The 24,480-nt window shown below is 41.7% G+C and overlaps 1 protein-coding gene across 1 annotated transcript in view; it reads right to left on the bottom strand.

Moving 5' to 3' along the window:
- Positions 1–1,892: 1,892 nt before the first annotated feature.
- The window catches only part of triob (trio Rho guanine nucleotide exchange factor b), a gene marked incomplete at both ends in the record, with an annotated part of 438,511 nt that continues 415,923 nt past the window's right edge, over positions 1,893–24,480 (bottom strand). The window contains 9 exon segments of the mRNA XM_084308322.1: positions 1,893–2,287; positions 3,671–3,857; positions 5,865–6,003; positions 8,484–8,684; positions 17,326–17,407; positions 18,153–18,274; positions 21,688–21,850; positions 22,749–22,776; positions 24,183–24,321. Of these exon segments, the coding sequence (XP_084164448.1) occupies positions 1,893–2,287; positions 3,671–3,857; positions 5,865–6,003; positions 8,484–8,684; positions 17,326–17,407; positions 18,153–18,274; positions 21,688–21,850; positions 22,749–22,776; positions 24,183–24,321 (1,456 nt within the window).

Here is a 24,480-nt window from a genome sequence, read left to right on the forward strand (position 1 = left end):
TCAAACTAAATAATCAGATCTGAGCAATACATCAGAATTGAGGACTAAGGCCTGCAGTGTGAACGCAGCCGAATACTCTGCAAAATCTTTCTTTCTTCTTTTCGTTCGAGACAAATTCTTCAAAATGAGAATGGAAGGCAGGAACACTTTATTTACAAAGTAAGGCGGATGCCTTTAGAACTCTTGAGGAGCTTTTCCAGATAGCATTTATTTACTTCTTCTTATTTTTTGTTTATTTGCCCGTCTATTTCTACTGAAATAGTTAAATTCTTCACCCCCCCAATACAGTATTGGGGGTTCGTACGCCGAGCAAAACTATTGCGTTGAACTGAACTACGGTGTGTTGGTGGAAAACACTGAACGGAGGCGTCGTCTTGTTCCAGGAGTGTAGCGCTCGTTAAAAACGTGGCACCCCCTGCTGGTGGGAGCCACGTTGCTTTCACACACCGCATTCATCCTCGCTTCCTGTCGCTCTCGCTACGCATAAAGACATTTCTCTGTTCACCGCACTGTACATTTTTCTTTTACAAAAAGTAATCTCTTGTTACAAAAACAAACACGTTTCTCTTCGTATATATTCAACCCGGAAGCGACCTGAAATTCCTCTTTTGTCTATTATACAGTATTGTTAACTCTTTTATTTTTCTATTTAACACTGTCCAAAAACACAAGACTTGCTCACGCTGGCTCTTTTTTTCTGTTGTTGAGAAAGCTTGGTTCTCTCCCTGCTAGGTCAACGTTTGAGATCTCAAACAGGATTCAAACAGTACTTTTTGTTGTTGTTGTTGTTGTTGTTGTTGTTGTTGTTGTTGTTGTGCAGGCATATAATGACAATATGCCAAGGAGTCGAGGGAAGCTTGGGAGTAGGGCAGGTAACGGGAAAGGTCCAAAGAGAGTGTCAGAATCTCTTGGAAAAACAACATTGATCGGAGAATGGATACCAAAGGAATCTTCATCAGCAGAGAGAAGTCAGTCAGTCAGCAGCAGCAGCAGCAGCAGGACTTTTTGTGGCTTCGTAAAGGAGGAGAAGATCGCAGGACCTTTCTGTGGCTTCGTAAAGGAGGAGAAGATCGCAGGACCTTTCTGTGGCTTCGTAAAGAAGGAGAAGATCGCAGGACCTTTCTGTGGCTTCCTAAAGGAGGAGAAGATCGCAGGACCTTTCTGTGGCTTCGTAAAGGAGGAGAAGATCGCAGGACCTTTCTGTGGCTTCCTAAAGAAGGAGAAGATCGCAGGACTCTTCTGTGGCTTCGTAAAGGAGGAGAAGATCGCAGGACCTTTCTGTGGCTTCCTAAAGGAGGAGAAGATCGCAGGACTCTTCTGTGGCTTCGTAAAGGAGGAGAAGATCGCAGGACCTTTCTGTGGCTTCCTAAAGGAGGAGAAGATCGCAGGACCTTTCTGTGGCTTCGTAAAGGAGGAGAAGATCGCAGGACTTTTCTGTGGCTTCGTAAAGGAGGAGAAGATCGCAGGACTTTTCTGAGATCACGAGGGAGAGAGCGTGATCATCGATGATGGAGGATCGTCTGGTGACCCTCGCGGCGTTTCCCCCGCATGCCGCCCCAACCACACCTGGAACCGAGGTGCACATCGTGGGCCCGCGCGTCATCCACCACGCCGCCGAGACCGCTGCAACGGAGAGAGGACGTCATGCTGGAACATGCTGCTCACTAGCGGTTCACTGGTGGCTCACTAGCGGTTCACTGTCTGTTCACTGTCTGTTCACTCGTGATTCACTGGTAGTCGACCAGTATCCACCCGTGGCACACTGGCGCTCCACAATGGCAGTGCACTGGCGCTTCACAGGCAGTCCACTAGTAACACACCACCGGTATTCACCAGGTAGTCCACCGACAAATCTACGGGTTGCTGTGTCGCTAACGGTTCTCCCAACGCCATCAGATGTGGTTGAGCAGGCGGCCGTGGAGGAAGGCTTTGATGGCGGCGACGGGGCGCACGTCGTTCTGGTGTTTCCGCCGCTCGATGAAGGAGACGAGGCGCGAGGTGTCCAGGTGCACGGCGGCGGCGGTGTGGTGGTTCTGCTGTGGCGGCGGCTGGGGCTGGGCGTGGCGAGGCTGGAGCCAGGGCTCGCGAAGGCAGGAGGCGGCCGAGGGACGTTCCCCCGGCGCCCCCTGGAGGAGGAGGCGCGTGAAGTCCCGGGCGGCGGCGCTGATCCCCTGGAAGTAGTCCTGGGGGAAGCTGAAGTCCAGGCGGCAGATGTTGAGGCACGTCTCCTCCACGCTCTCGTCCAGGAAGGGGGAGGCGCCGCTCAGCAGCACGTAGGTCACGACCCCTGGGGGGGGGGGGGGGGGGGGGGGGGGGGGAAGAACACTGAGGAATTAGTTTGGGTTGTTTCATATCGTTTATTTTTTATTTTTATTAACTGGGTTGTTCCATGTGTTTCAAAACAATTAAAGTCAAATTGTTTATATTATATACATTATATATACATACAGTATATACACCCATATTACAATTACACTTTTTTTTTTAATGGTACATATGTTTTAGTAGCATGGCAGATGATGAGCGTAATGGAACTGCTGTGACCCATTGTCACCCCCCTATTTATATTGTAAACACTACTGGATCCTACACTGAATAACGTAAATGTTACTCACTTGTGCCTTGTATATATATATATTTATTACATGGCGTTTTAACATTCACCGAAATGCTTGATTGTGATTGGTCAATAGCGCTCAGCAGCGGTCCGTTATTACTCGATAACGGACCGCTGCCAGGGGCAACAGAGCAATAAAGACCGCTGTTCGCAGCTGGAGCAATCAAGCCCACTGACACACACTGCAATCAGACACACCTGCCGGCTGCCGGCGATAATAATAGCTTTATTTGGGCTGACAGAGCCACAGAACAACTGCGTCTGCATTTGATCTCGTCTTGTCGATGGTGTAAAATGAATTAGGTATATTGTTAGTAAGTTAGCCATGTAATAAGTGGGATAATGTATAGCCTATACTCGGTCATTGTCGCAAAATAATTGACCTTCACTACGTTTAGAACACCTCTGCAAGGCGCCTCGGTGTTCTAAACTCTGTGTCGGTCAATTATTTTGCGACAATGACCTCGTAGCTATACATTATCCCTTACATATATCTTATACCATTTTCTTTATAAAAAAAACATCTATTTTTACTAGGGCTGTCAGTTTATCGTGTTAATTAGATTAATTAATTACACAGCAAATTATCGCGTTATGAAAATGAACTCAAAATGTATTACAAATTTATTTTATAAAGAAAATTATTATTATAAATTTTTTTATCTCATTCATTCCATAAGAACGTAGAATACACATTTACTGTACATACTTTTTTTTTTAAATGGTTCATTTGCATTGCTGAATTCTGACATTTGAAATATGATTATAGAATATAGAATATCAGGCCTAAAATGGTTATGCGATTAAAATGTGATTAATTAGATTAATTAATTACAAATCCTGTAATTAATTAGATACATTTTTTTAATCGCCTGACAGCACACATTTTTACCTTATTTTTTGCATTAAGTATTGTGGGATTTTGTGTGAAAGTCGGACTAGCAAAGTAAGATTTTCATTGTACGGCAAACTGTTTAACTGTGCACATGACGATAAACAATCTTGAATCTTGAATAATAATGCCCTCTAGACACAGACGGCTGTCCTACAGACCTACGCTCCAGAGGTCGGAGGTCAGGGCGGCGGGCTGACCCAGGACCAGCTCGGGGGCCGAGAACTCGGGGCTCCCCAGGAGAGGGTGGACGTACGGGGAGGCGGGGCTCAGCTGGACCGCATCACCGAAGTCCGTCAGCTTCACCACGGGCTGGGAGGAGGCGTGCTCCACCACCATGTTCTCGGGCTGGGGGGGGGGGGGAGTATGTTACATTGATTGGCTGGCTCCACTGTACCTAGCTGAGCTCCTGCATCATCACACCCCATCCAGAGCCCTAAGGTCTGCTGACCAGCTGCTGCTGGAGGTGCCTAGGACCAGGCTTAAAAACTAGGGGAGACAGAGCCTTCGCTGCTGCTGCCCCCCGGCTCTGGAACAGCCACCCCCCCCCCCCCCCCCCCCCCCCACATACTGTAAGATCTGCCCAGAGCCTATAGGCTTTTAAATTGTTGCTCAAAACGCACCTCTTTCCCCTGGCCTTTGACCAGAGTTAGCCTGCCACTTTATACGACGTCCGCTGTTACTCTGGACTTTTTATCAAATTGTCTTGTGTGTAAATGTACAATAAATGTTTCTGTAATTATTATTTTTTTTTACTTGTTTCTGCATTGTATGTGTTTTTATCATGTGAAGCACTTTAGTTTGGCTTTTACTCATTTGTAAATGTGCTATACAAATAAAGCTGACTTGACTTGACTTGATTGATTGATTGATTGATTGATTGATTGATTGATTGATTGATTGATTGATTGATTAAATGTTATTAACAGATTGCAGAATGGGGTACAATACAGTACGGCTCAATACACACAATAAGGGATGCAGACCAGGGCCCCGTTCCCCCGTACGTGGCTAACTGAGTTAGCCGGATAATCTTCAGGATAACTTGACGTAAATCAGGCTTTTCGGTTCCACAAAGCAGGTTTGGCTAAATCACTATAGCAACAGTGCTCCAGGCAGGTTTAGTTAAGTTAGCTGGATAAGCTGGCCACTCCCTCGGAAAAAAAATGGCAGCTCCCTTCCTCAGAGATTGATTGATTGATTGAAAACTTTATTAACAGATTGCAGAATGGGGTACAATACAGTACGGCTCAATACACACAATAAGGGATGCAGACCAAAGAAAGACTTTCATCTTGTTTACATCAGGGTCCCCCATTTTCAATTCATAATGACATTTATGACATACACAACATTAGTGGTGGAGATAAATAGCGATACGTAGTAGTATCACGATACTTTGCGTGGCGATACTGTATCGATACATGGACGACAAGTATCGATATTTAATTATTTATATATATAAAAAAATGTAATTTTTTTTTATATAAGGCAGTTGCATTGTTCATTTCAATACCTGTAATAGTACAGTAGTCCACACACACACATGTGCATTCAGTTAAGTTGGAATATGACTGTAATACAAACAGTTCAGTTTGTCAGGTACATGCAACACAGATTACAGTGTTGACATCTGTCTGCTTGAGAAAAGACCATGTTCTGCAATAGAAATGATTGCATTTTTTTTTTCAGTTTTTACTAAAACCGTATTGTTTATTTTGCTCTGTAAAGTGTCTTTGAGCATTCGTAAAAAAAGCGCTATACAAAATGGATGTATTATTAATTATTATCTCCGGCTATTTTCCACCAGTGTGTCGCTCACCTTGAGGTCCAGGTGTGCTATCCTCCAGCCGTGCAGGTAGTGCAGCGCATAGATATCTATAGAACACTAGATAGCTTAAGGCGGAGTCACCAGCGTCACTGAACCGCCGCCATCTTGCGCAGGTCAGCCTTGAGTGAGAGTGAGTGAGCTGCACAGACAAAAAATACTCATAACTCGCTGAAATATTGACAGATTTACAAACGGGTTGGTTTGCTATAAACATCAAAGATGTAGTTATGATACTGCATACTTATAAAAAAAAAAAAAATGTAAGATGTTTTTTTTTACAAACCGCTTGAATCATAGCCACGTTAATAATGCTTGTAATAAACCAAACCGTTTGTAAATCCGTCAATATTTCAGCGAGTTATGAGTATTTTTGTCTGTGCAGCTCACTCACTCTCACTCAAGGCTGACCTGGGCAAGATGGCGGCGGTTCAGTGACGTCGCTCTCCATTGGCCGGCAGCGCGGGCAAGCTATCTAGTGTTCTATATATATCTATGGTCCCGCAGGTACACAGTGTGTCGCTCACCTTGAGGTCCAGGTGTGCTATCCTCCAGCCGTGCAGGTAGTGCAGCGCCTCCAGGACGTCCCGCAGGTACAGAGCCACCCTCTCCTCCGTCAGGCTGCCCCAGCTCACGATGTAGTCCAGCAGGCGACCCTGCTCCGCCCTGGACGCATCAGAGACACAAACAGTGGTTCATTACAGTTTACCATGTGATGAGCTTTAATAATAATAATAATAATAATAATAATAATAATAATAATAATAATAATAATATAATACCCTCGAGTCAACCTTTAAAAAATAAAAAAAAAATAACACCTTTAGCCCTTTGCCGAAAACTGCGATCTCAGTTTCAATTGTTCCAATTTTTTTTCATGAATATCATTATTAACTTCAGTCCTCTCACCATTCATATAGAATATTTATTCATTTTCAGGATTTTAACAATTTTTAAAGTTAGGGTACCGATATTTCAGGTAATTAACATTACATATCTCTTGTCGTGGAATTAACACAACATTATGCATACTTTTGACAATAAAAAAAATAAGAATTTGTTCTTACTTGCTTGCCTGGGTAAATAAAGGTTAAATAAATGTAAAAAAAATAATATAATATATATATATATATAATTGTGTTTTTTTTTCTTTTAAAAACGATACAGATAATTTCCGATATTACATTTGAATGAATAATATCGGACCTCCCTAAATGTGCTGTAAGAAGAACCGCTCCCCTCCTCACATCTCCAGCACCAGCACGTAGCTGGATGTAATGTAATGTAATGTGCTGTAAGAAGACCCCCTCCAGAGGGTTACTGGAAAAGATTACACTCCTCCACATACAAATTTATTTGGAATAACAAACCACCACGTATAAAAAGATCCACCGCACAGAGAAATAAAGCAGACGGTGGCATGGCAGTTCCAGATTTTTTCCAATATTTTAAGGCGTACACATTAAGACCATTGACAATATGGTTTGATCCCCAAGCATTAGTATCCTGGAGAAAATTGGAAGAAAACATAGTAGCCCCACATAGACTGAAGGACATAGCACACACTAAACTACCAATCAAGCACTGTGAGCGGAAATTTGGCCCCATAATTACCCATGCGATCCGGATATGGCGTGAAACACAAAAAAAATATCCTAACCCACAAAAATGGCACAATCACACTCCCTTATTCAATAACAATGCACTCTTAATTGAAAAACGTCCTATAAGATTCCCTATATGGGAAGAGCAAGGCATACACTCATTAGGGGATGTTTTTAACAACCAGGGTTTTTGTAGTTATGGAGAAATATGCACAAAATTTAATCTCACCGAGTCCACATGGCTTTTTTACATACAGTTACAGCTATGTTTGAAGTCTCACGGTGTTCCATTAGACATACCAGTTGAACACCACAGATACCACAAATTCTTCTATGAAAGAGAGACATCGAGAGGTTTTGTATCAGGTTTTTATTATCAATTACTAACGTCCTCGTATGAAACCCTCCAACTAGACTCTGTCTGGAGGAGGGATATACCAGACCTGGAAAGTGACTTTGATTGGCAAGGAGCATGGGCAAATGTCCGTCTTACATCAAGGAACCCGGACCATCAACAAATCAATCTTAACTATATTCACAGGACATACTTGACTCCTATAAGACTGAACAGAATGGGTCTCAAACAAGACTCAAAATGCTCCCAATGTACAAATGGAGACGAAGGAACATTTATGCACATTTATTGGGACTGCCCACCAGTTAAGGCATTCTGGAAAGATGTGACCCATCAATTATCAAAACTCGTATCTTGGAATATACCAGTACACCCCTCTGTATTACTATTGAATGATGTTTTTGAGTTTGCAGTAAATCCACAGCTAAAGAGATTGGTTTTATCGGGTATCACAGTAGCTAAAAAACTGATCGCATCACGCTGGTTTCAACCGGAAAAAATGTGCTGGAAGGTTTGGTTTCTTACATATCTCGATGTGATTTATCAAGAAATATCTACAGCAAGAATTCTGGGACTCATCGAATCCAAAATGTCAATGTGGTTAGAAGTGGTGGAGAGAATAAAAGCTAGCTTATAATGGTGGTGTCTGGTTAGGAGTGAGGGATAATGGAGGTACTATCCAAGGAGGGGTCCGGGAGGGGGGGTTCGAGCTGGAGCATATGTGTGTAGGGTTTTAGATAATAGGTATTAGGAGTATATCCTGTATAAGACATTGGTACAATTGGTAATTTCGTTGGATATACACTGTATACGGTAAAATATTATTATATACTTTTTTTGTTTTCCGTTTCTGTACTTGCATGTCATTTTAGCCACCTTAATTGTTAGTTTCATTATGCATTGTGTGTTGAGTACTGACTTTTAACAATTTTGTTTTGCAATAATAAAAAAAAAAAAAAAAAAAAGAAGACCCCTCCTCACATCTCCAGCACCATCACGTAGCTGGATGTAATGTAATGTAATGTAATGTACTGTAAGAAGACCCCTCCTCACATCTCCAGCACCAGCACATAGCTGGATGTAATGTAATGTGCTGTAAGAAGACCCCTCCTCACATCTCCAGCACCAGCACGTAGCTGGATGTAATGTAATGTAATGTAATGTGCTGTAAGAAGACCCCTCCTCACATCTCCAGCACCAGCACGTAGCTGGCTGCCGTCTCGTAGGTGTCCAGCAGCCTCAGCAGGTTGGGATGGTCCAGGGCTTGCAGCACGCGGACCTCCTGCAGCACCTGCTCCCTCCGCAGCAGCCTCTTGTTGACGTGTTTGGCCGCCACCGGCCGCTTGCTGCCGCGCTGGTCGCACCGCCTGGCCACCGAGAAACGCCCCCTGGTGGAGACGGAGGGGGAAGGAAATTATGTCGAGTTAAAACAACGACAACAAGCGGCATATATTATAACGCTGTATGATAACATGTACAATACCGTATTTATTTATATTTATTGCATATACAGTATATTTTAAACTGTGGATACCAAACAGAGAAGGTAAAGACGACTTTGAACTGTTGAACAGTAATCCAGAACTATTTTATTGCACTGTAAAATATATATATATTTTTTTTAATCTATTCTATTCTACAATTTTATTGCACTGCACTATTGCACTATTTTACTCTGTCTATTTTATCTTACTCTTTTTATTATTGTCTATTTAAAACTGAATCAAACCATAAACAAGGTGGCCTGTTGGGATGTTAGATCCTAATGTGAAAAACTGTGATTTTATATGTCTGCACTTTATGTGCTCATTTTATGCCTTATGTCTTTTTTCTGTTGTGAAGCACTTTGAGCTGCAGTTTCTGTATGAAAGGTGCTATACAAATAAAGTTTATTATTATTATTATTATTATTATTATTATTATTATTATTATTATTATTATTATTATTATTATTATTATTATTATTATTATTATTATTATTATTATTATTATTATTATTATTATTATTATTATTATTATTGATTTGATTTGATTTGATTTTTGATTTGATATTTTTTATTTTCGTGTCTTATACATACAGATGTATGCCCAGCCCATATGGGCTTACAATACACATAACAATAAGTATATAATAATATACTTTACCAATTACTTAACAAATGACATAGACCAAGATGGCCATAAAAAAAAGAAAAATACAAGAAAATACAATAAAACGTAATATAACACAAGCTGTACTCAATGTAAATAAACAGAAAAACAAGGTGAATTCAAATACAATTATATAGGATACAGTGTGTTTTGTCTCAGGTGCCATGCCTTCTCCAAAAATCCTGCAAAACCGAAGATGTCCTCCACAAAAAAACAACTCAACATACAGCTCTCAGACTGCCAAAACAAATCTGGGTTTACAATTTGAATTTTCTCAAATAAAGCCCTCCTCAAAGTGGTGTACAAAGGGCAATAAAAAACAAAATGATATTCATCCTCCACCACTCCCAGATCACACAGAACACACAACCGCTCCTCCTCAGGTTTACCCTGGAATCTACCCACTTCCACAGCCAATGGCAGGGTGCCAGACGTCAACTGGGCACACAGAGACCTCCGTCTTCTCTTTAAGTTTAACATTACATAAGGTTCAGTAAAATACTCATTTTTAATTGCAATATATTTTCTAAGTTTAGGTTTTTTCAAAATCTCCACCTTCCACTTATCCTGATGGATTGTTGATAATTTTGTTTTAATTATGTGAACCTTACACTGCAAATTGTTCATAAAAATCATACTCAAGTCAGTAGAAGAAAAAATCATAGACATCTCTCTTGACCAGGGATGACCGTGTGCTCTGTCCCAATTAAAAATCTTTTTAGTCACCCTGCCATTTGGCAGCTGGACCAGGCGGTTCCATAACCTCACCATTTCACCTTTTTGCTTGACCAAGCAAGAATCCCACCCCATGTTCCCTTCTATAGCCCCTTTTGGTGTGTATTTATGGACTCCTAAAAAGTATCTTATGGCCCGGTTCTGGATCGCATTACATTCAGGAGCATCATCAAAACCCCATACTCCAGCAGCATAAAACAAAACAGAACCCACCATTGAATCAAATAATTGTGTATATGTTGAAAACCCAAGGTCAGTGCACACTTTCATTTTACTCAACACGCCCCCTAGCGCCCTTCCTGCTGACTCAGACATTATTTTCCTTCCTTCTATGAAGCACATGTACTCATTAAAGGTGAACCAAGATATTTATAAGAATGTGTGTAAATCAGGGGCGTTGGTCCAAATTGAAACTTATGACTACTCTGCTGTTCGTGTTTTTTCCTAAAGTGCATAATCTGTGTTTTTTCACTGTTAATCGCAAGTCTCCATTTCATGCACCAAGAACTCATAATATTCAACATGTTTTGTAAATTTGCTTCATTTTCTGCAAACAAAACAATATCATCAGCGTACAATAAAATACTTAGGATTATATTATCTATTGGAATACCAAGATTGGCTTGCTTGATTTCTTGCGCCAGGTCATTAACATAAAGGGCGAATAAAGTAGGAGAAAGCACATCTCCCTGTTTTACACCGAATGGTGTGGGGAACCAGCCGGTCCTAACATCATTCAGCTGCAGACAGGCAGATGGGGCCTTATACAGGCTTTTGATAGCCTTATAAAATAGTCCATCAATACCAGAACAGATTAATTTATAGTCCAAAAGCTCTCTATTAATCCAGTCAAAGGCTTTTTTAAAGTCAACAAAACAAACAAATGTATTCTTGCCCTCGTCCAATCTGGCTCTCACCACCGATGATAAAACAAAAACATGATCAATACAAGCTCTCTTAGCCCTAAACCCATTCTGCTCATCCACCAACATTTCATTATATTCTAAGTATTTATTTAATCTATTATTAAGAACACTTGAGTATAATTTATAAACTGTACTGATCAAACTAATACCTCTGTAATTTAGTGGGACTCTAGGGTCAGCTTTTGCAGATTTGGGGATGGGCTTAATAATGGACTTGTTCCATATCGAGGGGATGGTGCCTGTGTTAAAACAAGTTTGATATAAACAGTGTAATACATTCAGCAGATATGGAGTTTTAAGGACCTCGTTCGACAACTCCTCAATACCCATAGCTTTCTTCAGTTTCGCTCTGTCCACTACACTCTGTACCTCGTCTAACGTAATGTCACTATTATTATTATTATTATTATTATTATTATTATTATTATTATTATTATTATTATTATTATTATTATTATTATTATTATTATTATTATTATTATTATTATTATTATTATTATTATTATTATTATTATTATTATTATTATATATCTGTCTGTACATACCTGCATATAATCCTTTTACATATCTGTAGATACTATATATCTGTACATATCCCTTACCTACTCTTACTAGTTACGCTGCTGGCCAGTATGACTTACTACCATAGTGTCTTTATACCTTATCACTGTACATATTAATACTACAACTCTGTACGTACATCTGATTAGCACTATTACTCTGTGGTACTAATTTATATATTTTATATCCATTTTAATCACCTGTACATTGTATATTACTGTTGCACTTTACTGTTACATTTGCACTCTGGTTGGATGCCAACCCTGTTTTTGTTGTACTGTACTTGTGCTGTATGATGACAATATATTTTAATCTAATCTAATCCACAGTACCTAATAATAAGAGCTGAAACTTAATGGGGGAGTCTGAGCTTTGTGCTAAAGGGTTAAATAAAAAAAAATACCCATAGAATCAAACCATAAACAAAGAGGCTTTATCAAGATGTTAGATCCTAATGTGAAAAACTATGTGATTTAATGCTCAAAGACAGGGGTTCTCAAACTCTTTCATACCATGACCCCATTTAATTTAGGAATTTCTTTGGCGGCCCCACCTTATGTGGTGTTAGGGTCTCCAGCGACCCGTTTCAAGGTTATAATATGTAATAACTACCATGTAGTTGATTTTATTAGAACAAGGCTTTATGATATCCTCCACAACACATATATAAGCACAGCAAAACTATGCTTCACCATTTTGAATTCTGAAGGTATCTGCAGAAAAAAAGGTACGACTGTGGTGTTAGGGTCATTCTTGACCCTATAAAAATACTAAATATAAATAAATAAAATAATAATAAATATACTAAACTTTTTTCAGAAGTTATATTCTAATATTGTTCTATTATAGTCAGAAAACATTATTATCTATGGGTTTCACATTTAGTATATTATGATTGAACAACCTCATTTTCATCTTAAAAATAAGGGACATGATGTGTCTCGGGGGCCATAAAATCAAATTACAATGGGAGTATATGGTTATGAATGCATATAATGTTAGTTAGGATGTAGTATTAAAGGGGCTATGCGTTATAAATGTAATTTTTTCAGTCTCTAGCATTGTATTATAGTAATAGGAGTTCGTATCAATGTGTTTTTGGGCCTAAATACTATATTGACGAATTCCTCAGCTACAGCCCATCCCCTGTTTGCCTCTAGTAAATCAGGTCATGTTGATTTGACGACCTGGTGCACGTCACAGGGCGCTGTTTATAGCGCACGGTGATGTGATTGGCTCTGTGGTTTTAGTAATGCCCGCCTCCATTCTTCGACAGACAGACCGGCGTTAGCTCTCGGGACTCGGGAGCGATCGCTAGCTAGTTAGCACCAGCCGGGGCCGGCGTTAGCAACCGGGGGCGTCGCGGAGCATTCAGCCTGCTGGCTACCTAGATCCACTTCAACCAGCGTCGCGGAGCATTCAGCCTGCTGGCTACACAGCTTGTCGGTGTGCTAATAGCCTCTGCAAGCTAACGGTAGCTGGCTCCAGGCTATTAGCACATCGACAAGCTGCTGGAGCTCCCGACGCTCGGCTGGTTGAAGTGGATCTAGGAATGCTCCGCGACGCTCCCGGTTGCTATCATGTGCAGGTCCTCTTCTCAGACCTGTGTACTGCACACGCATCATGCAAGCTACACATCGCTGCATGTTGATCAATGGTGGCCCACTCGGTGCATCACAGTGGGCTACTATTGTGCTAACAACAACCGCTGTGTCCGGCTTGTCGGCCGGCATGAGTGCTCGATTTAAAATGGTTCTCTCCTCTTTGTATACCTTTGTCCTCACAAGTATTCTGCCAGGGAACTTATGGATACGACAATAGTAGTAGTTATAAGGTGTTTGATCATTGTGTCGTTGTACATATTGTGTATACACCGTTAGAAGCTAACGTAGCTTAGCTTGGTAGCTATTGTGCTAACAACATACCCCGACGTCTAGCTTGTTAGCCGGCATGAATGCCCGATTTAAAATGGTTCTCTCCTCTTCGTATACCTTTTTCCTCACAATTATTCTGCCAGGGAACTTATGGACACGACAATAGTAGTAGTTATAAGGTGTTTGAGCTTGTAACGTTAGTTAGCTCATAGCTATCGTTTGAGCTTGTAACGTTAGTTAGCTCATAGCTCTCGTGTACCACGATAGCTATGAGCTAACTAACGTTACAAGCTCAAACACCTTATAACTACTACTATTGTCGTGTCCATAAGTTCCCTGGCAGAATACTTGTGAGGACAAAGGTATACAAAGAGGAGAGAACCATTTTAAATCGGGTATTCATGCCGGCTAACAAGCTAGACGTCGCAGCATGTTGTTAGCACAATAGTAGCCCACTGTGATGCACCGAGTGGGCTACTATTGATCAACATGCAGCGACATGTAGCTTGCATGGTGCAGTGCTTTGCCCCACAGGTCTGAGAAGAGGACCTGTGGTACCCTTGACTGAGATTTCATAATCAAAACTGTTAGATCAACCCTGAAAACTGAAAATATCTGTGGTAATAGTTCATAACATGGACTCTCAGAGTGATGGAACCTATGTTAGCTTCTAACGGTGTATACACAATATGTACAACGACACAATGATTTACATTATTACAAATATGGTAACGTGGTTGTGGCTTTTACAAATAGTGGTAACATATATATATATAGATAGACAGTACTGCTACATCTCTATATTTATGACATACCATATTTGTATGTAACCTGAAACCTAAGGGGGGACCCTGATGTAAACAAGACGAAAGTCTTTCTCTGGTCTGCATCCCCTTAACAATTGTGTGTATTGAGCTGTACTGTATTGTACCCATTCTACAATCTGTTAATAAAGTTTTCAATCAATCAATCAATCAATCAATAAGACCTCCACCTGGATGGAATGACGGGGAGATGGGCGGAGCTATTTGGTGGGTGGCTGTCACTCAAAGTGTGGGTGGAGCCAAGCCAATAATAGCCTGCTTTCATGAGGCTGAAAAATGCTGGTTTTGAGTACAAGATTAGAAATATAAAACAATGATTATTTTTGGAATAAAAATTACACATGTGTTACATAGACTCACAGGAAGTGTGTAAAGTTGCCCAAATAGTGCTAGGAATAGCACTGCATGACACCTTTAACTATATTGAGCTAACAACGGTCAGTGGTGCCAATTCCTAACACAACATGAGGGTTAATATATTGCGTAATTTCAACGTGGAAATAAAGAATATCAAAATAAAAGCACACGTTGTTGAACTTGATCATGCATTATTTATTAGAACATTTAATTACAGCACTATGTTATCAATACACATTTATAAAATGAGGCATATTTAGCCAAAATATGTTGCCAGAACATAAAAAAATAAAAATTAAATGTTACTTGCCAATGCGCGACCCTACCCACTGTCACCTACCCACGACCCCACTTTGTGTCGCAACCCGTAGTTTTTTTTGCTGCTATCTATTTTATGCTTGTTTTATGTCTGCACTTTATGCATTGATCTGCCAAATGTTTGCTCATTTTATGTATATATTTTTTTACTGCTGTGAAGCACGTTGAACTGCAATTCCTCGCATAAAAGGTGCTAAACAAATACAGTTATTCTAAAGGTGAGGAGCCGCTGCAGTTAGGTTCTGTAGAAGTGTGTATTGAGTGAGTGAGCGTGGGTGTGTGTTGAAGTGTGTATTGAGTGAGTGAGCGTGGGTGTGTGTAGAAGTGTGTATTGAGTGAGTGAGCGTGTGTGTGTGTAGAAGTGTGTATTGAGTGAGTGAGCGTGTGTGTGTGTAGAAGTGTGTATTGAGTGAGTGAGCGTGTGTGTGTGTAGAAGTGTGTATTGAGTGAGTGAGCGTGGGTGTGTGTAGAAGTGTGTATTGAGTGAGTGAGCGTGTGTGTGTGTAGAAGTGTGTATTGAGTGAGTGAGCGTGTGTGTGTGTAGAAGTGTGTATTGAGTGAGCGTGGGTGTGTGTAGAAGTGTGTATTGAGTGAGCGTGGGTGTGTGTAGAAGTGTGTATTGAGTGAGCGTGGGTGTGTGTAGAAGTGTGTATTGAGTGAGCGTGGGTGTGTGTAGAAGTGTGTATTGAGTGAGCGTGGGTGTGTGTAGAAGTGTGTATTGAGTGAGCGTGGGTGTGTGTAGAAGTGTGTATTGAGTGAGCGTGGGTGTGTGTAGAAGTGTGTATTGAGTGAGCGTGGGTGTGTGTAGAAGTGTGTATTGAGTGAGCGTGGGTGTGTGTAGAAGTGTGTATTGAGTGAGTGAGCGTGTGTGTGTGTTGAAGTGTGTATTGAGTGAGTGAGCGTGGGTGTGTGTAGAAGTGTGTATTGAGTGAGTGAGCGTGGGTGTGTGTAGAAGTGTGTATTGAGTGAGCATGGGTGTGTGTAGAAGTGTGTATTGAGTGAGTGAGCGTGGGTGTGTGTGTGTAGAAGTGTGTATTGAGTGAGCGTGGGTCTGTGTGTAGAAGTGTGTAGTGAGTGAGTGTGTGTGTGTTGAAGTGTGTATTGAGTGAGTGAGCGTGGGTGTGTGTAGAAGTGTGTATTGAGTGAGTGTGGGTGGGTGTGTGTAGAAGTGTGTATTGAGTGAGTGTGGGAGTGTAGAAGTGTGTATTGAGTGAGTGAGCGTGGGTGTGTGTAGAAGTGTGTATTGAGTGAGCGTGTGTGTGTGTAGAAGTGTGTATTGAGTGAGCGTGGGTGTGTGTAGAAGTGTGTATTGAGTGAGCGTGGGTGTGTGTAGAAGTGTGTATTGAGTGAGCGTGGGTGTGTGTAGAAGTGTGTATTGAGTGAGTGGGTGTGTGTGTGTGTTGAAGTGTGTATTGAGTGAGTGAGCGTGGGTGTGTGTAGAAGTGTGTATTGAGTGAGCGTGGGTGTGTGTAGAAGTGTGTATTGAGTGAGTGAGCGTGGGTGTGTGTAGAAGTGTGTATTGAGTGAGCGTGGGTGTGTGTAGAAGTGTGTATTGAGTGAGTGAGCGTGGGTGTGTGTAGAAGTGTGTATTGAGTGAGCGTGGGTGTGTGTAGAAGTGTGTATTGAGTGAGTGAGCGTGGGTGTGTGTAGAAGTGTGTATTGAGTGAGCGTGGGTGTGTGTAGAAGTGTGTATTGAGTGAGTGAGCGTGGGTGTGTGTAGAAGTGTGTATTGAGTGAGCGTGGGTGTGTGTAGAAGTGTGTATTGACTGAGTGAGCGTGGGTGTGTGTAGAAGTGTGTATTGACTGAGTGAGCGTGGGTGGGTGTGTGTAGAAGTGTGTATTGACTGAGTGAGCGTGGGTGTGTGTAGAAGTGTGTATTGACTGAGTGAGCGTGGGTGTGTGTAGAAGTGTGTATTGACTGAGTGAGCGTGGGTGTGTGTAGAAGTGTGTATTGACTGAGTGAGCGTGGGTGTGTGTAGAAGTGTGTATTGACTGAGTGAGGGTGTGTGTGTGTGTAGAAGTGTGTATTGACTGAGTGAGCGTGGGTGGGTGTGTGTAGAAGTGTGTATCGACTGAGTGAGCGTGGGTGTGTGTAGAAGTGTGTATTGACTGAGTGAGCGTGGGTGTGTGTGTAAGTGTGTATTGACTGAGTGAGCGTGGGTGTGTGTAGAAGTGTGTATTGACTGAGTGAGCGTGGGTGTGTGTAGAAGTGTGTATTGAGTGAGTGAGCGTGGGTGTGTGTGTAAGTGTGTATTGACTGAGTGAGCGTGGGGGTGTGCTCACCTTCCCAGCTCCGTGATCTCGGTGTAGAAGGACTCGAAGCTGCTCTTCCACAGGACATCACCGTCGTCATCGTCAGGGGACCCTGGAGAACCGGTTCACGGTCAAATCAGACGTCAATTACATCACGCTGCACATTATGTGTCGATACTAGAGGCCCTTGCGTTAGATACGATATTCCTTTATTGATCCCTTGGGGGGAAATGCGGGCGTCATAGCAGCATGGGGGAGGGGGGGGGGGTACAGGTATGGGCAGGGCAATGGTAGAAAGACTATATGATGTATATGAATAATAGGCAATAGAATTAGAGATGAATATAAAAATATGAGAAAAATAAACTAAACAAAGGTGCAGATGATTGTCTATGTGCCCTATCGGTTATATTATATGCTACAATAAATACAGGCAATACCTTATTTGAATCTGAATGTATACTATGTGTGTCAAAGGGATCAGACAAAACACTTTGATTCCAAAGTGAAAAAACAGTGACACTTTGATCACTGACCTTCATCATCTATAACGACATCCAAAGCTCCTAAAGTACTCTTTTGAGTGTTTTATTTATCGTTTAGTATGAGTATCAACCACAGTGAATCAACCACAGTGAATCAACCACAGTGTGTGGTTTTCCCAATAAAGAATTTCAATATAAACCACAGTGAATCAACCACACAGTATGAATCAAACCACAGTATGAATCAAACCCGCTGAGCCTGGCATCGTAAATGTCCTCCCTCCCTCCCTCCCTCCCTCCCTCCCTCCCTCCCTCCCTCCCTCCCTCCCTCCCTCCCTCCCTCCCTCTCAGCTCCCGCGGCAGAACCCTCACCTGAGACCCTGAGGCTGGCGGAGGAGGAGACAGAACCCGCTACGTTAGTGGCCACGCAGGTGTACACGCCCCCGTCCTCCGCGGACACGCCCAGGATGCGCAACGCCGCCTCTCCCGTTTCACTGTGGAGAGAAAAAGCGGAAAGCTCAGACGACGACTGGACATTGTTCAAATCTAGGGATGTCCGATATTGGCATTAAAATGTAATATCAGAAATGATCGGTATCGGTTTTTCAAAAAAAGAAAAAGACATTTCTTAAATTTTTTACATTTATTGAACCTTTATTTACCCAGGCAAGCAAGTAAGAACAAATTCTTATTTTATTTATTGTCAAAAGTATGCATAATGTTGTGTTAATTCCACGACAAGAGATATGTAATGTTAATTACCTGAAATTATTCAGTTTTTTTTGGGGGGGGGGGGGAACCCTGCATATATCGGTATCGAAAATTAAGAGTTGGACAATATCGGTATATCGGATATCGGTAAAAAAGCCAATATCGAACATCCCTATTCAAATCTAATACCAATTTCACCATACTAGCAAAAAAAAATAAACTTGCAACACTGAATGCACTGGTTTTATATAGTAGCTTTTATCCAAAGCGCTTTACAACTTATCGCCTCACATTCATCACCCGTTCACTCACACATTCACGCAACGGCCGCGGAGCCGAGCATGGTGCCAACCTGCTCATCGGGAGCAGTTAGGGGTTAAAGGGGAACTATCTTATAAATGGCCTTTGCCAGTGTTTAGCATTATTTTATAGCTATGTGGACTTATATTAATAGGATCTATGTCTCTAATTCTCAATTTGGCGCATTCTTCCAATTCTCATCTCACAATATTGTCCCTCACTCATGAGTCATCTGAAATTTAGCGTATCTGTGACGTCAGAGGTTTCTCATCTGCATAATAACGCCCGCCCCATCTATGCTTGTAGCCAACTGCCAGCTATGCATCTATGATTGTAGCCAACTGCCAGCTATGCATCTATGCTTGTAGCCAACTGCCAGCTATGCATCTATGCTTGTAGCCAACTGCCAGCTATGCATCTATGCTTGTAGCCAACTGCCAGCTATGCATCTATGCTTGTAGCCAACTGCCAGCTATGCATCTATGTTTGTAGCCAACTGCCAGCTATGCATCTATGCTTGTAGCCAACTGCCAGCTATGCATCTATGCTTGTAGCCAACTGCCAGCTATGCATCTATGTTTGTAGCCAGCTGCCAGCTATGCATCTATGTTTGTAGCCAACTGCCAGCTATGCATCTATGCTTGTAGCCAGCTGCCAGCTATGCATCTATGTTTGTAGCCAACTGCCAGCTATGCATCTATGCTTGTAGCCAACTGCCAGCTATGCATCTATGCTTGTAGCCAACTGCCAGCTATGCATCTATGCTTGTAGCCAACTGCCAGCTATGCATCTATGCTTGTAGCCAACTGCCAGCTATGCATCTATGCTTGTAGCCAACTGCCAGCTATGCATCTATACTTGTAGCCAACTGCCAGCTATGCATCTATGCTTGTAGCCAACTGCCAGCTATGCATCTATGCTTGTAGCCAACTGCCAGCTATGCATCTATGCTTGTAGCCAACTGCCAGCCACCTGTATTACTCATTAAGGCTGCAGTTAGACTGACTGATGTTTTCGTTTCGTTTTCAGATGAGTTTCGTTTTTCCAGGTCGCAACGTAGCGGTAGGCGAGTCATACTTTCGTTTTGTCACCTGAGCACAGTGATGTAGTACACTGCCAAAGCAGTAGGTGGCAGTAGGTGGCGAACATGAAGGCAATTTTCAACCAATCAGAACTTGAATGTGCCAATACACTTCCTGCAAAGAAAATGTCAACAAGCCGCCATCTTTAAATGCCTATTTACCCAATGCAGCACTTATTTTTCAGCAAAAGTGTAATAAAAGTGCAATAAACAAAACGGATACATTCACTGTGTGTTCTGCCTCTCATTTGTTGATGAAACAAAACTAACATCAACACAAGTGACCACCAAGAGCGGATAGTTTAGTCTCAAAAAAGATCGGCGATGCATGCTACATGCTAACGTGAATGGAATATGCCAGTATAACAGTATAGCATTGTGGCTAGCAGCTAACATTAGCTCACGTTAACCAGCCAGCACCAAACTGATGATATCGGGAGCTATCAGTAGCTAGATAACATTAGAGACAACGCCTCGTGTATTAAACAAAAGTGAATAGATGACTGGGCCATTTTGTTTAATGCTTGTTAAAATTGAAAGAGGAGCTTGAGCTAACATGGTCTGATAGCTAACGCTAGCTCACGTTAGCCAGCTGCTTATGCAATCGTTAATGCTAGCAGAATGAATGGATGTAAACTTTATTTAACATATCGCAGAATGGGTACAATACAATACGGCTCAATACAAACAATTGTTAAGGGAATGCAGACTGTTGTAGCTTGGACTGGGGTCCTTGTAACAATAACTTGACAACACATGGTAGCTGCAGCTATAGCTCTGTTGTCACCGGACGTGGTGAGAGCACGCAGATGTGGGTATCTACTGCGCATGGGCGTTGAGCAACAACGGCTCCGCGCAGATTACACGACACGTTGTCGGCGAGTTTTTGGCGTCATTCCAAAACGGAAACACAATTTTGCGTTTTCAGTAGGGCCAAAACGTTTCCTGCCAGAACGGCAGGAATAGGGACATAGGGACAGCAAACGTATTCAAACGTATTCAAAAAACAACCACAAAAACACTAGTCTAACCATGGCCTAAGAGAGACCGCTTGGCCCCTGCACCTCTCCCCCTCCCTCCCGCATAGTTGTCCTTTAGATTCTCTCTCTCTCTCTCTCTCTCTCTCTCTCTCTCTCTCTCTCTCTCTCTCTCTCTCTCTCTCTCTCTCTCTCTAAAAATACAAAACAATGATTTTTTTTTTAAACTTACAGATGTGTTCCATAAACTCACAGGAATTGTGTAAAATTGCCCAAATAGTGAAAGAAATAGTGAAATAGTTCCCCTTTAAGAAGGTTCTTCCTTCTCTTGCTGCATTTAAAAGTATGATCTCCGACCACCGTGTGTCGACTTGTAACTGTCTTAGCTGATTTCCTATTGTTTATTCTTATTTATTGTGTCTATATGTATGAAATTGCTGATGAACTTGTTTTGTAAGCTCACCGTCGCTGTGGATAAGGGTAACCTGAGTGTCTATCGTATGTTCTATGTGCTTTTGTTGTGTTTTTATTCTAATGTTATTTATCTTGATTTTATTCTGTTTTTATTGCTAACACTTTTTCACACAGGATTTTAGCCTGTACCTTCTGGCAGGGGGACTGCCAATGGAAATTAGCCTTTTGGCAAAAATTGGGTGCATTTACATTGTAAAATGTTTTATTAATGTACGCTGTCCCCCTTGATCAAATAAAGTAAACCTAAACCTTATGAGTTGAAATAAAGGTTTTAAAAATTGAATGACATTTAATATGATGTGTATGTGATTGTGCGTGCGTGCGTGCGCTCTGATGTGGTGTTTGTGTGTGGTCTCACGCTGACCTGTAGGTGGTGGTGTAGTGTCCGTTGTTGCTCAGGGTGTTGTTGTCGGGGCCCCTCCAGGTGACGGTGGCCCGGGGCCGACCGCACACCTTGCACCTCAGAGTCACGCTGTCGCCGCTCTCGCACACCACGTCACCGACCGGCACCAGGAACTCCGGGGGAGCTGGGAACGCAAACACGTAAACAAACACAGGGAGGGGAAAGATTTAGATTTGATTTGATTTTGATTTGTCTCGAACATAGAAACATAAAACAAGTTTAAAAAACAAAAAGGTAAATAGTCAAAGACTATTTCCATACAATAAGTGTTAGAGAAGGAACAGGGGGAAGTAAAACGTCCCCTTCCTTACAATATTTGACGTTATAATTTAATAAAAATAAAAATAATATAACAAATAATGAAAAATAAAATAAAATTACAGTTTTTTATATATCCAAATGAGAAAAAATAATAGGCAGTCACATTACTGCTCAAGCTCCTCTCTCTTATATGTGTCCATAAGTGCTTGTTTATAGCTACCTTTAAATTTATTGATATTTTTGCTTAATTTTATACTCGCATCCAGACCATTCCAGAGTGATACCCCACAAACTGCAATGCACATACTTTTAAGAGTTGTATGGTTGCTTTAAAGCTAATGTCCCTCTAAAATTATAAACACTCTCTCTAGCCATGCATTTTTTTTTTATGTTGCTTCGTCATTTGTTTTTTATTGCCAGAAACATAATTTGTGCAGATTTGAAGATGAAAACAAACACGGAAGAAAGAGAGGGAAACCAAACGAATACAGAAAAAAAACAGGAAGGGAGAGAGAGAGGTCAAATGAAAACAGGAAGAGAGAGAGAAACCAAATGAAAAAAGGGAAAGGTGTCAGAGGTCAGAGGTCAGGTTCGATCAGGGTTACAATTCAAACGTATCTTATGTCGAATGTCCTAAGATGTGGTCATGCCATACAGTATGGTTCTACGCCTGTAGTATAGACTCCTTTACAAACTGAACCGACTAGCGGTAATGTTTTGTTAGATCAATCGAATGCAAAAAGACAGACATTTCTACATACCATCATAGATGTAGTTGGGGTTCAGTAGCTGTTAAGGAGATGAAAGTTCAAGCACATGGTTAGATTTCTCACCGACGTGTCACTCATCACCGTACTTTATGGAGCTATGAGACGCTATAGAAGGCAAGTTTCAAGTTTCTTTATTAGTTGTCATACAAAAATACAGAATACTTTTATATGAAATGCTTTTTCCTGTTTTGCTCCTGAGAGTGTGCTAGATAAAAATACAAGTATAAAATAGAAAGTCAAAAGTACGTAAACAAGTGTAAACAAAAGTGTTCAATATACTTATATACAATATACTTTACAGAGTAGAAACAATTTGTAACTGAGTTACAATACAATATACAGTACAATGCAGAAGTGGGATGAGGTACAACTTAGGGTAAGGTGCAATGAGGTATGAGTTGTAGTGCAAATCTCTTTACCAATAAATATAAAGTGTGTTAAAGTGTCTAAAGTGAGTAGAGTGGGTGCTACAGTGAGTTGTTTATTTAAAGTGAGTGTGTACGTGTGGATGTGTGTGCTGTGAGCAGGCATGCGTTGTTCATGGGACGGGGTAGCACGGTGTGCTACCTCACTGAGTATTAAAGATTTGAGCAGAAGCGCGTGCACGCACATGCACGCGCTCGCGAGAACGCGCTGCTCGACTCGGCTCGTTGTGTTTACCTGCCTCCCGGGCCCCGGCGCTACCTCGCATTATCATAACAATAGCCGCTATAGGCTGGTGTCTTCAACCACGCAGGACTCTTTGTGATGTAAATATGGAACATCCCAAGTTGCCGCTGCCCACAGAGTGCACCGCCGTCCAAAGGTGAACGACGGCGAACGAAGGGCCAAATCAAAACAGCCGTCAATTCCGAATTGACAACTGTTTTGATTCAACCCCCCACCCACCACCACTCACCCCCGGACAACAACACACTCTGCAAACAGCAGCAACCCGGGACATTCCATATCTACATCACAAACTTTGGGACTGAGTAGATAATTAATTAATCTTCTCTTTATTTTTATTATTTATATTAAAACTGAATCAAACCATAAACAAGGTTGCCTGTTGGGATGTTAGATCCTAATGTGAAAAACTGATTTTATATGTCTGCACTTTATGTGCTCATTTTATGCCTGTCTTAATTCTGTTGTGAAGCACTTTGAGCTGCAGTTTCTGTATGAAAGGCTATACAAACAAAGTGTATTATTGTGCGCGAGGGAACATATGCGCGTGCGCGCGGCGTCATTATCCTGCGTGCCGGCTCAGTCCATAATAACAACGCAACACTGGCTGTGAGTGCATTTGATGGTTTGCTACATAGTGTTATTGTCGTTGAGCATCCTGATGGCCTGGGGATAGATGACGCCTGATGGCAGAGAGGCGACGATTCGATTCGGTTCCGCCAGAGGTTCCTCTGGACGGGTCTTTGTCCCTCTTACCTTGACGGAGACTTTGTTGGCGAGGCCGTCGTGAGACTTGCGATACCCATTCTCCATCTTGCCCTCCTTCCTCTTCTCCTTGTCCCTCTTCTCAGACTTACGGCGGATACGGAGCGCTGTGTGCCACGACAATGATTTTCTGCAAAAACCACAGAAAGAATATATAAATAAATCGGAACAAAAAAAACGACAACATATACAATTAAATATCCAATATTTTTGTGTTAGCTTAATATGTTTTTTTTTTCCTGAGCAGTTTTTCTAATCAGTCTTGTACTACTATTCTATTCTATTCTAT

The sequence above is a fragment of the Notolepis coatsorum genome, assembly GCF_963971535.1.
Source record: "Notolepis coatsorum genome assembly, chromosome: 2".
NCBI lineage: Eukaryota > Metazoa > Chordata > Actinopteri > Aulopiformes > Paralepididae > Notolepis > Notolepis coatsorum.